At 37.1% G+C, this 13,255-nt stretch overlaps 1 protein-coding gene and 1 non-coding gene across 2 annotated transcripts; both read left to right on the top strand.

Annotated features, from left to right (window-relative positions):
• The first annotated feature begins 121 nt into the window (after positions 1–121).
• LOC140951774 (PHD finger protein 12-like) lies at positions 122–12,947 on the top strand. Its single transcript, XM_073401121.1, has 16 exons — positions 122–483; positions 601–782; positions 2,044–2,119; positions 3,103–3,295; positions 4,075–4,135; positions 4,259–4,318; positions 4,562–4,694; positions 5,346–5,455; positions 5,560–5,623; positions 5,750–5,884; positions 6,994–8,053; positions 9,405–9,481; positions 9,895–9,976; positions 10,768–10,860; positions 11,185–11,267; positions 11,691–12,947. The coding sequence occupies exons 1-16, from the start codon at positions 442–444 to the stop codon at positions 12,129–12,131; spliced, it is 2,892 nt and encodes a 963-aa protein (XP_073257222.1). The 5' UTR covers positions 122–441; the 3' UTR covers positions 12,132–12,947.
• Trnat-agu (transfer RNA threonine (anticodon AGU)) lies at positions 2,490–2,563 on the top strand. Its single transcript has one exon. It is a non-coding gene; the product is annotated as a tRNA-Thr (tRNA).
• Positions 12,948–13,255: the final 308 nt, after the last annotated feature.

Raw genomic sequence — 13,255 nt, 5'->3', positions numbered from 1 at the left:
GAATAACCGTTTGAAGCCTGAGGAGAGTTTATGAGCATGCAGTTCCTGATCAGCGGAAGAGCGGGAAAGTTATTAGTCATGCGCAGTGAAGCATTCACGCATGCGCTTTAGCAATGGACTAATTCTGTTCTGTTTTTTCGTGGGTTGGAGAAGGTTTTCTCGCAGTTAAAAGGGAATTTTTGCAATAAGATTCTTCTTTTGTCAAGCTTACTTACATTTTCTCTAAACACGACGTCTCAGCTACGAGTGGGTTGAGTTGGAAGTTATTTTGATGGCTAGGGGCTGAGAAAATGCCCTTCGTCTAAAGACAACTGCAGGGCGGCAATTTGTTCGAACTGTCCCCTTTGGTTGGAATTTCAGATATCGTGAAAAAACAAGCATCACTTGTTCGGTTTATTCAACAAGTGTATCTGTCTAAGGGGTGCTTTAAAAGAAAGAAAAATGGACTACGACCATTTGGACCCCGAGGGAAGCTTGATGGACGTGCGTAGAATATCGATAGTTTCTTTCAACCTTCATCGTTTCCTTGAGATATTTCTTTAGTTTTCTTCCATTAATTGTTTACTTTTTACCCCGTATCGTTTTCTCGATCATTTACAGCGGATTCAAGCCCTGATCCAGCCTCCTCAGTCAGATGAGTCGGGAAAGAGGGTGAAGAAAGTTGATAAAGAAGCTCGAAAGCAAGGCAGGTCTGTGAACAACGACAACTGCGATAGCTGTGGCGAAGGAGGTGATTTGCTCTGCTGTGACCGATGTCCGTGTGCTTTTCACCTCACATGTTGGTACGTTCCTTTAGAATGTTAAATATACACGAAGAAAAAAGTTATTAGAATACCTGAAATTTAAGTGCTTTTAGAGTTTGCCTTTAGCTGCTAGTGACACAGGTACCCTTTTCACTCTCCTCATGGAAAGCCCTAATTTCTCAAGGTTTAATCACCCGCCCGCACTGACAGCTTCTATGAATTAATTCTTTTCTTGAAGCTACGGTTGAAGCCTTGTTGGACGAGGCGCGTTTTAATCCGCAAGGTTATCTTTTTCTCTTTAACAGTTCGGTTCTTTTTCTCCCACCTTTTAGCCTCTGAGTGTGAAAACATATGATGTTTTGTGTACTTCATATTTCTTCAAATTTTACTTCACCTGTAACTAACGGAACTGTTTGATTGATCTCTTTTAGTGATTTTTGTTGTGGCCTTTTTTCTCGATGTGTTTTTTATTTTAATATCAAAACTTTTGTGTTACCTTTGTCAGATTTTTCCAAGGGAAACTGACCTTTCTTATTAAACGAAACACTGCTTGGGAAGTCTTTTGTAATTATAGTCCAAAAAAGATACCAACATACTCTGTATTCCATGTTTTTATGTAAGAATCCTGTCTGGTTTTCTTGTAGAAAGTTGTTCAATGTATTCATTGCATGTTAGTTTTGGATTTTGTTTATTGTCCAAAATAGCTGTGCTGTGCATAATACTTGAATACAGTTTGGCAAATGTGAAAACAGGAAGCTCTAAAATATTCTTTGTTAGTAGAGCAGTTGCACTATGATGTCATTTTATTATAACTACCAGAATCCTTCAGTTTATTGTTTTCTAGTGCAAATTAGGGCTATTATTGTTTAATCTTCAGCAGGACTGACAAATTTCTGTGCAAAAGCAAAAACCAAATAAATTCTGGTAGTTGTAGTCAAATGTTGTCATTGTAAAATAGTCCATTAACAGCTTGTATATGAAAGGGTAAAATTTCCATACACCCTCGTTCATTGCTTACTTGTGGTAGGCTCTTGTACTGTTCCTTATAAACAAAAACATAAACACAAAGAGTTAGACTCAGAACTCGTGTGATAATTAAAATACTAGTATAGAATGCAGGCCCACTTATTGTTATGATATCAAGAATAAAGCATATGGAAGCAAAGTCACATTCAAAGATCTAGTCACATATATGTGGAGTTTTTATGAATTTCTTGAATTTGACTGTCTTCCATCTGTTCTAACCAGTTTGGGGGTAAAAATCTCTTGAAGCTGTAGTTTCTCATGATTAATTTTTCAGTGATCCTCCACTAGAAGAAGATGATATTCCTGATGGAGAATGGCTTTGTAATGAATGTAAAGCAAAGCCTTTTCAGGTAGGTCACTGTTATGCTAGTGTCTTTCTATTGGAATGAAAATGTAGACTTTTATTAGTGTAATTTTTAGTGATGTACTAGTGAGCAGCACACTTACACTTGCAGTGAACATTTACACTTGGAAGAAGAAGAAACCATTCTCGCCCGGGGCACGAAACCGGGCGAGCATGGTTTCTTCTTCTTCCAAGTGTAAATGTTCACTGCAAGTGTAAGTGTGCTGCTCACTAGTACATCACTAAAAATTACTTTAATGAAACTAGCAGAAGCCACACGAGAAACTGAACATAGAAGTGCAATGCACTCAGCTCCCAGTACCGAAGTGTAGTACACTCTGCTGGTATCGTAGAATTCCCACTTCACTAACGCTAGAGCCCTGGTGGTTCACTGGTTAGAACGTCTGATCTAGTATGCGGAAGGTCGCGAGTTCGATTCTCGCCTGGGGCACGAAAATTTTCCTTGCCCCGGGCGAGCATGGTTTCTTCTTCTTCCAAGTGTAAATGTTCACTGCAAGTGTAAGTGTGCTGCTCACTAGTACATCACTAAAAATTACATCAATCAATCAATGTCAATACGTGGGATGGGGTTGCCCTGTTCAGCTGAGCCGGAGGCTTATTTATGAAACGTATGACAGTAAAGATACTAAGTTATTAATAATACAATACATTCAATAAAAATAATTTTAAAAGATCATAAATGTATGAAAACAAATGAATATAATATATCTGTGAATGCTCAAAGCAACACCCTCCCGGATCCCCCTGACAGTTTAAATGTTAGTGAAAAGGGGGGCTCATGCAGCGTTGTCACTAAGATTTCAAGTTGCCGGGTAAATACAACAAGGGCATCACACTCATAATAACCGGGGGAAATCCCCGGCCCCCAGCTCTTAATGACAGCCCTGCTGGTGGCAACAGTTTGCCCAAATCAAGCAATTTTTTAAAATTTTCATCCTCACCGTGAAGAGATGTATGTTTTTAATTCAGGATGGAGAAAGCAAAGGCGGTGACCAAAGTGGTGTTGGGAATGACTGTGAGGACCGTACAAGAGCAAACACAAAAGAAAATGACAATTCAAAACCAGAATCTCCATTTTCAACCCTTGTAAAAATGACAACAGGGAAAAACCCAACAACATTTTCCCTTCCTCCTGAGCTTCAATGCAACACTTACTTTCCAGGTACATTTTAATGTATAATAGTTGTTTTTTAACAACTAGACCTAAAACTTTTTCTGAGTAAAGTAGATCGATAATTGTATTTAGTTTGCAATTCCATTACATTTTTACGCTGCACAAAAGAAGTAAAAAATAACGTGGATAAAATCGAGTGGTGTTTCAGTGTCATCATGACACCATTTCAAGTTCAATAACATAGAAACAACATTCGATTTTATCAGCATTATTTTTTACTTTTTTGTGTTACAAAGCATTTACTTATTAGGTTTTTTTGTTGTTTTGAAATATTAAGGCCCAGTTCAGACGCCGATCTTTTTATGAGCTGAACCTAATACATTGAATTAAGTGCAAGAAAAGTTCGGCATCTGAAGCAATTAAGAACACCTATTTAAATTTGGATTGGCTTAGCCGTTCTTCACACCTTGCCTGGCTGGGAATTTCAACTGTGGAACGACTTTGGAACGGCTTTGTTTCAGACACTGAACTTTTCATGTACCGAACCTAATGTGTAAATTATTATATTGTATTTTGCACACAGTTTGACCAAAATTAGCATTTTTCTCCTTTTGAATTTACTTTGGCTGGAATTAATTAACATCAGCATCTGATTCATTTCAGCTAGTCTTAATAGTTTGGGTTGGCCTTAATTTGAATTAGGTTCGGCTCATGAGAAGTGCGGCATCTGAACCGGGCCTAAGTGATTCTGTTGAATATACTTGGGTAGTAAAATGCGAAATCCCTATAATTTAGTGATCACAATGGAAGTTTTTTTTCTTTGGCAGGTGACAGGAAAAGGAAAAACAGCACAGAGGAAAAGGCAGTTCCCGTGAAAAATGGAAAAAGGTAAATTTATGTAATGTCAAGATTTCAGCAAATTGAAACATATAGTGGCCTTTTAAAGCTGTTCTGTAATCTTTGTTTGAAGACAAAATCACAGATACTAACATTGATTTTGCTTGTCTGCAGAAATGGTGATGAGGAAGGGTCTAGTTTTCCACTCGGACGACTTTGTTTTGCCTGTAGCAGGTAAGGCCTATAAAGCACAAAAATTTCCCAACTCTACAATATAGTTGTTGAGTTTTTGATTTGTTCATTAAAATACTGTTTTTTTTTCTTGCCATTGTTTCCTAAGCTCCCTAAGGTTTCCTTATGGGAAGCACATTTTTTGTTGCTGTTAGGTGACCATATAGTATCCAGTAATGGTGCATGTAAGAGTATCAAAAGCTTTAGTTGCACGATATTGATGAATGTTTGTTTGATGTATTGTAGGAGTGAACTTGTTGGCCAGCTTGTTCACTGTGATTTTTGTCCCCTGGCATTTCACATGGATTGTCTTAATCCTCCCCTTACCACTGTGCCCAGTGGTATGTGGATGTGTCCCAACCATGCTGAGCATGCTGAGGTAGGTGGTTTATTTACTTAGCATGCCAAGATATTTATTAGATTACATACTATGGTTTTTATTAAATTTTTAGCATTTCCAATGTGGTATGTTTTCAAGGGCAGTGTTTACATGTATTGCAAAATCACATTTCTTAAATCACTGACAACAATAACAATAAATCATTTGTAAATATTATGTCAAACACATGGATGTTTTAGGTTTTGATGTCTTGCCTTTTTGTCTAACTGTTTGGATGGTATAGATTACTTAGTCATACCGAGTTTTATCTTTTAATTCTCAAGCAAATGCCACATATGTAAGGGCGGCTTTTATGATTCGGTTTTCTACCATCTGTGGTGTTAAATTGACAGTGGTGTGTATTTGAGCGTGGCATTTAATCAAGTTAACAACCTTGTGAACAGGACCGTGTCAATGTTTATATATGTTACAGTTCAAAATTAAATTCAGGTTAAAACTTTTTAACCCAGGTTGATTCTCAATTTCCTTCGTCTCCTTGCCCTGATTCATGAATTCTCCGGGGAAGGAGACAAAGCAAAGTGATAATCAACCGAGGTCAAATAATTTTAACCTGAATTTAATTTTGACCTGTTACATATACATGTGTTTAAAAAGGGTTGTTGACACGAATTAATGTTTTGTTTTCTTTAGCCTGGTCTGCGAGATCCTCGCTTCAGTAAGAGATTGCAAGCTTATAATGATTTAAGGAGCAATATATCACAACACACAATAAAGATGAATTTTCTTGAGCGAGTGCACAGGTAGTTATTGTGGAAATTTCAGTTGTAAGTATATTCACTATATAAGCAACAGAACTTTTATATTGATTTTGTTTACTGTTATTACATCTTATTGTCTGCAACAGATTAAAGAGGCATCCTTCTTTTAAAAGAAAAGCATTCTTACCTACAAGAAGGAGAGCAACCTTGGTATGTTTCCCATTTCTTGGGAATTTTATGTGACATATGAAGTAGAAAGACAGTACATGTGCATCTGTTAATAAATTCGTTGGTAACGTGAAAAGTAAACTTTATGGGCAATGTTGTTTGTCACAGGTTCCGCAAGCCATCAAAGACCATTACAACTGTCCCCCATACCAACTGCTTCCAGAACACATCAAGAAAATGCAAGAACCTCTTCCTCTGCATTCACTTCCTCTAAATACTCCCACCTCTGAAGAACAAGAAGAGGTGAGACTTAAAAAATAATTCTTTTGAAAAAAAAGTTAATGCTTTTCTGGACTTGTGTTTTAAGGCTGTGCTCCAATGAAAATTGAAGGGAACCCAGTACTCTGAACCTGTATATGATTTGCTCAGCGTATTAGTTGTATAAAAAAACTAAGATTAAGGCGTCACTGGGGAGCAAAAGTTGGGCGCCAGGGTCTACCAGGCTCTGCTAGAGCACAGTTCTGTGTTTAAAAACTTGGTTTGTCTAAGGGTTTCTATCAATCTCTTTTTGTTTTAAAGATGGATCAAACAACCAAGTGTTTGGTTAGAAAAGGAGACGCAGCTTAGATTTTTAGATGGCTGCAAGTTGTTTTCAATACAGTGGAACCCGGTTAATACGGACACCAACGGGACATGCCATAGCATTGAAATGAGCTTTTTTTCATTGGGATAAATGAAACTGCACATTATATATGGGTGTCTGTATTAAGCAGGTGTCCATAGAGTGGGGTTCAACTGTAATAAACAGTGACCGTGAGCAGCAGATCCATAAGGGCATGAACAGTGGCGAGCCAAAGTTGAGCCATTGTAAATCCCACAGGGTTCCGACATGTTTGTTTGATCATCATCATCATCCATCAGCTGCAGAGCAGTTGACCTCAAGTTTCCTTTATCAATGGCAATCTTGAGCCATATCCAACCACTGATTGTCTTTTGGCAAGCTATCAGGATCCCTCAGAAGACAATGAATATAATTGGTGAACAAGGTTCGCTGTCTACTGGGTTTCCTCCTCCCATTAGTAGGAACATACATTGCAAATTCTCTGATGAGCTCATTTTCTGGCAAGTAGGCACATGACCAAGGAAACGTAATTGCCAAAGCCTGACTCTTTCAATAAGGGGAGCTCTTTGTTTACAAGTAACCTGAAACTCAGATTGATTTCCTCTTTGTACAGGGTCTTCATTAGGCATCGGAGATCAGAAAGTTCTACTTTAACTAAGCAAATGTAAATGTTCGGTAACCTATGACTATTTTTTATTCAGAGATGGAGCCTCCTTTAAAATATTCTCCTGTAATTTTAAACCTTCCTCCTGCAACTAGATTAATAGTGAAAATCCTGTTTGTATTTTAGTGGCTAAAATGTGTGATCAGCCTTCAGTGTGGGATTGCTAAGCATCTGACTCAACCATCTAGCAACAAAAGTTTGATTTCAAACCACATTGACACTTCATCTGTCAAAGGGGAAACAGCAAACTCTACAAATACTTCCACACCTGTTCAAGCTGGAAGTAATGGAGCAGTAAAGGAACCAGTTGTGAATGGTTTGTCATCCAAGTCAGACTTAAACAATCACAGTTCAACATCACCTTCCAGTAGTGGTGTTCCTAATGCTTGCATCAGTAGAGTTGTTACAACTACTATCACTACCACTAGTGGTGGGAAAACCATAACTAAACCACTGACAATTTTGTATGCATCACCGTCTAAGTTGCAAACTCACATGAATGGACCTCTTACGGCAAAGTCAGTCAATTCTGGTAATCCGGTCAGTATGTGTACAGTGTCTTCAACGCATCTACCTTCTCAGGTTCTGGTGAAGCAGGAACCAAAATCTGTTGAAAAGCCTGTTGCTTGTAATGACTTGAATCAACTGAGTGCTGAATGCAAACAGCTCTCTAATGACACGGCAAAGTTAATCAATGATATTGGCCATTTGAACAATGTCAAGCCAAAAATTACAGTGGAGGGTGTAAAAACAGTGGCTGTTCCTACACCAAGTACGAGCTCTGTAGTGAATACAACTGTTAGTGCAGCAAGTAGAACTATTTCAACTGTTACAGCTGCTGGTAGTCCAGGAAGCTCCAATGGTACGAAAGCTGCTTCAGCGGCTCCAACAAAACTCATTGTTCTAACAAGCACAAACAGTGGGAACATAATTAAGACAATTGCTACTGCAGGATTGAATGCAGCAGGCTCTAGTCAAATCCCTGGTGGTAGTATAGTAACATTAGGTGCAGCAGGAAATGGAACAAGTGTAAATCCTGTAAAACTTGGGACAGTTAATGCTGCCACACCCGCATCTATAGGCTCAAGTCCTAATAAGGTTAACCAGGCAGCAGCTGCTACTTCCATGGCAACTGCTAATGCCATAAACAGCATCTGTGCTGCAGCTGGAGTTGATGCTTTTAATGGTAAGTGGAGTCACATGTCATATCTGGGATTTTTGTGTCATTTACTAGTGCTTGGTTTTGTTTTGAAACTCTCAGTCTCAAAGCAAACACAGAGAAGAAGTGTGATTTCACATTACCACGGTTGCAAAATTTCTGGATCACAACAATATAAAGCTTAAGCAATGACTATGGCGAAGGTAATGAGAATGGCGAAAAAGCAATTAGGTTTAGATCAGCGATACAACAACTTTGCACGTACATCATGCCTTTTTGTACATTTTCAGCCATCATTGCACGACTGCAGCATGAAACTTCCTATTTTGACGCACTTGCTTTATGGAGTAGGTGAACACAGCACAAAAATTTTCTTTTTCTGCACTTAGATATTGTCCTTTCAGATTCAACACCAGAAATTGTGTGATAAATAAAGAAAGATGGTAAATTTTAAGCTTGGTGAAGAAATGAGAAGTAATGTGATCAACATGTCACAAGCATGTGACAAGGAAAAAATCTGAGTCCCAGACAGGAATGGAACCTATGACTTTCCGTACTCGACTCAAATGCTCTAACCACTGAGCTACCAAGGACTCCCCTTTGTAGCTCAGTGGATAAAGCATCAGACCGGTTTACAGAAGGTCATAGGGTCAATTCCTGTCGGGGACTCATATTTTTTCTTTGTCCGGTGCCCGTGACTTGTTGATCACATCATTTCTCAAAATGAAATTGATTAAGATAGATGAAGTTTGAAGCAGTGCAAATTCACTTTTTAATGACATTTTTGTTTTGTTGTCATCCAGAAATTTTGCTGCCATGGCAACATGACGTACACTGCAATGACTTCTCCTCTCTATTTACATCCCTCTTATGGGTAAAATCTGTCCTCAGAATAAACCAGTATTCAACTTATTTTGATTCTGAATATCCTTTGTTTCCAAGCCCTTAATCAGTCATAAGAGAAAAAGAAAATCCTGATTTAATCTAAAAAGTAACTCATTTTACGTACGAAGTACCCACCATTGGACGAAAGTGTCTAAAAAATGAGTGATGCCCACTAAAGGGATAGTCTACTTCAAAATCACTAAAATGCAAAAATCAGAGAAAAAACTTTTTGGAGAATGAATAGGTTGGACACCCCACCCACCTTTCTTGTATGATAAAGTGCACACTCTTGTATTCACATGGAAATAACAAATTCTGGCAAAAGTTAAGGCAGCTTTCAACAAGTTCCTACAAGATATGAAAATAATCCCCTTGGTTGCTGGTGATATTATTCTCATACCACCGGGCCAATCAGTCAAGTAATAAGATATATATTTTTATCAAGATAAATGGTTTCTGTGTTTGTAATTGTTGGCAATTTTTTCATCAACAGAGTTGGCAAAGTTGGACCCTCGTCTCATTCAAGTGTTGGCATACCAGAGACTTCAGCAGCTTCTCACACAGACCAAGGTAAGGAAGCCCAATGAATTAATCACAAGGCAAACAAAGTACAAAACATTCAGCTGGTTGAACTCCTTTTTGTTGTTGTTATTATTATTATTATTATTATTATTATTATTATTATTATTATTCATTCTTACATGTAGATATTATTAAAGGGTGGTCTCAAAATTGCTACAGATACCTTACTCCAAGTGGTATGTACCACTATCAGCATTCTTTACCAAAACTTGTTGATTTTTTGTTATATATCCTCAACTGAGCGATGAAAAACTTGCACAAGGTAGTAAAATTTTGTAGAGTCTAGAAATCCTTGAACAACATGAGTCACACTTAGTTTCCTTTGAACTTGGGTGTGTTGGGAGAGCTGAAGTTTGTTTTCTTGAACTAACTGAAGACGTTTTTTTCTTGAATTTCTAAAGCCTGTTCCTCCCAGTCCTGTGGCAGCTAGAAAAATTTCTTTCAATGGCTTAAAGGAGACAATAGTTCTTCCACAACAAGCTGGTAAGTTACTAGAATTGTTTTTGTTGTTATTGTTTCCTTATTTTTGTTAACACCTGTAGCTTGAGGTTTTAGATATTCCAGTGAAGGATGTAATATTAAATGTTACAAACATTAATTTTTTGTGGAGGAACTTTTAAATACCAGTAGTTCTCCAAGTTTTTGGCATCTTTTGTTATGAACCATTAGCAAATGGTTAATGATTATTGTTGCTTTGTAGAAATAAATATTTTGGTTCCTGGGGGTGTAAAAGAAATTCTTAAGGTGTTATGAATCCCCTTTAGCCTTCTTAGCAGAGACAAAGGCTAGTACTCAAGTTGCATTCATAAGCCAATGTTTTTTTGTACTTCTTATGAGTGTATGTTTATGAATGTGATAATAATAATAAATAATAATAATTTATGTATTGTGTAATTATCAATGTAATTATTTTCAGTTGTGCATTACAATGAAAAAAAAAGCTAAATAAATAGACTAGCTTTGATAGGCACTTAACAGCTAGCCATTCATGTGGTACAAAACTGCCATGCCGGAGAGGAAAAGTCACATTAGGACAAGACAAACAAAAGAAATAACCTTTTCAAATTATGTATGCCTTTTGTTTGTCTTGTCCCAATGGGCCTTTTGCTCTCCAGCATGTTGGTTTTGTACCATGTGAATGGCTACCTGTAAAGGTCCTATTGGACATTACAGTGGTAAAAAGCTAAAAATTAAAAAAATAAAATTGACTGGCTGTAAAAAAAATGTAGTTAAGTGACTTGCATGTTACCTACATGATTCACTCTCCTTTACAGTTCCAGCAGGTAGATCCATAGCAGTGTTGTGTCCACTGACTGGGACAGGCCCTGTATGTCCTATGATTCACAAGTGTCTCTCCCTTGGACAAGGTGATAACTTCAATTTCTTTTAACTAAACCCAGCAAACATTTTTATTTCATTTCATCAATCTCTTTTTGGCTTCAATAGCTTTTGCAGTAAGTGAATTGCTGTCAAGTATTTATGTTGTCCTAGAAAGTAGACTGAAGTTTGACCTTATTTTTTATTGTAAAAGAGGATTGACACTTTTCTGTTGGTAGGAATCTCAGTAGTGAACTGATTGATAGTATTAAAGTAGGTTGAGTATGTACGTATGTATTAGTTTCATAATGTTAACCTGTTGATGATAGTGTTTGTTGGATCAATTATTGTTTTATTTTCTGAAATTTTGGTAGGTCCAGACATGGATGTTTGTCTTCAGGAATATGGTCACTGTAACTTCATTTCAGAAAAACACTGTTCTATATTCTATGATGAGGTATAAAGCTTCCTTGGGCAATAATATTTTTGTTGAAATACTAAGAGTTTGGGGAGATTAAGTAACTACAATGGTGATGGCAATGAGAACCTCACTTAAAAATTGCATTTGTGCTGCTTCAAACTGTATTGCACTTATTCCATCTTGTTCAATCTTAAGACTATGAAAATTCAGGAAAAAAAAAAAAAGAAAGTTGTTGTTGTGAAATTAGGCTTTTTTGTGTCATAGTCGTGCAGTGATGGCAAAGAAATTTACAAAAAAGCATGATGCACTTGCAAAGTTGTTGTTTCACCAATCTAAACCTTGGTTTTTTGACATTCTCGTTGCGTCACCATCATCTTTGCTTAAGCTCCCCTTTGTTGTAAGCAGTGATGGTGCACACACTAATAACTCTCTAACTTATGATATTTTTTCCCCTGACAGACATCAAAACAATATGAACTCATAAACTACAGTGAACATGGAACATACGTGGACAATGTTTTGTACTCATGTGACTTTTCAGACAAAATTAACAGACACGTTGTCTCATCAAAGGATCTTGACCCATCAAAAGTCAGCAAAAATAAATTGCTGGCTGCTGCTCAAGTCAGACAAAACTCCAAGCCTAAAGGATCACGGAGAACTGTTGGTCTCGGAGTGCAAAAAATTGTGAAAGCTTGTAACTGTACAACAAGCAGTTCAAACTTGATTGGTGGCAGTGGGGCAGGCTGGGAAGGCACAGCACTGTTGCATCATGGGAGTTATATAAAACTGGGATGTGCACAGTTTGTGTTCAGTATAACAAGTCATGCAACTAAGCTACCATCAAGTGCGAAGACAAGTACTAGCTGTGCAAATGAGAAAAAGCCCGTGGTCTCATAATCAGTGTTAGTCCTACAGTTAAAGAATAGTATTGTTGTATTCGAAAACTTCAGCTTTTGAAGGTGAAGAATTTTAATGAAAAATGAAAGAGCTTCAGAACAAGTTAAATTGCACCTTTTATCTTGATTTTTGCCACAGTGACTGTGATTTTAACAAATTATATTCTGGTTTCTGTAAGAATCGGGAGGAATGCAAGGGTGCTATAGACCCATCATAAAAACTAAATATTGATTTGTCTTTCTTCTTCCCACAATCTGTCACTAGCAATCAGGGAGAGGTGATTAAAATATGTCAGTTCAATGTTAACGTTAAATTCGGTATCTGGCAACTGTTCTTTATGATAAAGAGAGGTTGAACATGAATAACATCACCAACTAAATTCTCTGCCACACAGCACTGGGATGACCAATTTGTGAACTCAAAACTTTCTTTGGTTGTCAGTTATGTGAAGCCCGAAGAGTTGGTTGGAAGTTATAAAGTATGTAGGGTTTTGCAAAGGTTATAGGAGGACTCCATGTAAGAGGCACAAAAATGGCCAGTATTTTTATATTGTATAGGTATGTATGTATCAGAAAGGAAGTGTATATGAGATTTTATGTGACTGATGTCCAACCTTTTTGAAAAAGTGTATGTAATTTTATTCTTGTATCATTCTATTTAAGACAGGGATGGACAAAATATTTATTACTTGTACAGTTAATGTCCATTGTTGTCTTACAATTCACAAAAGCTTTTGTGATGGCAAAGGTGGTTCAACTTTTAACTAATAATATTCTAAGTTACACAAATGTATTGTAATTAAAGTAGTTAAAGTTGGTTTGTTTAGTTAGCTGATGATTGAGAGTTGCATGCAGTATATAAGTGCACAAAGTTCCACTTATGTCATTCACAATAGAGGAGATGAAACCCTACCCTGGCATAATATACCTATTCAGATTACCATTCTCTTTGCAGTTGTTGTCATTGTCTTTCTTATGGTAAAGTGAAAAAGAAAACAATCAAAGAAAACAATCATTGTACAGTGCACAAGGACATGAGAAATTTCTGTTATTACACTGAAGCTTATTGAGTTTTGTAAGGACTGATGTTTAGTTTATTCTTTTGTTCTGTATATTATTTTTTTT

The sequence above is a fragment of the Porites lutea genome, chromosome 11 (genome assembly GCF_958299795.1).
Source record: "Porites lutea chromosome 11, jaPorLute2.1, whole genome shotgun sequence".
Classification (NCBI taxonomy): domain Eukaryota; kingdom Metazoa; phylum Cnidaria; class Anthozoa; order Scleractinia; family Poritidae; genus Porites; species Porites lutea.
This window is presented reverse-complemented; position numbering and strand designations above follow the sequence as displayed.

Excerpts from the sequence above, each read along its gene's own strand:
- LOC140951774 (XM_073401121.1), top strand. The coding sequence starts at position 442 with ATGGACTACGACCATTTGGACCCCGAGGGAAGCTTGATGGAC. Across the intron at positions 4,136-4,258 it reads CCCGTGAAAAATGGAAAAAG|AAATGGTGATGAGGAAGGGT; the intron begins GTAAATTTATGT and ends GCTTGTCTGCAG. Across the intron at positions 4,695-5,345 it reads ACCATGCTGAGCATGCTGAG|CCTGGTCTGCGAGATCCTCG; the intron begins GTAGGTGGTTTA and ends TGTTTTCTTTAG.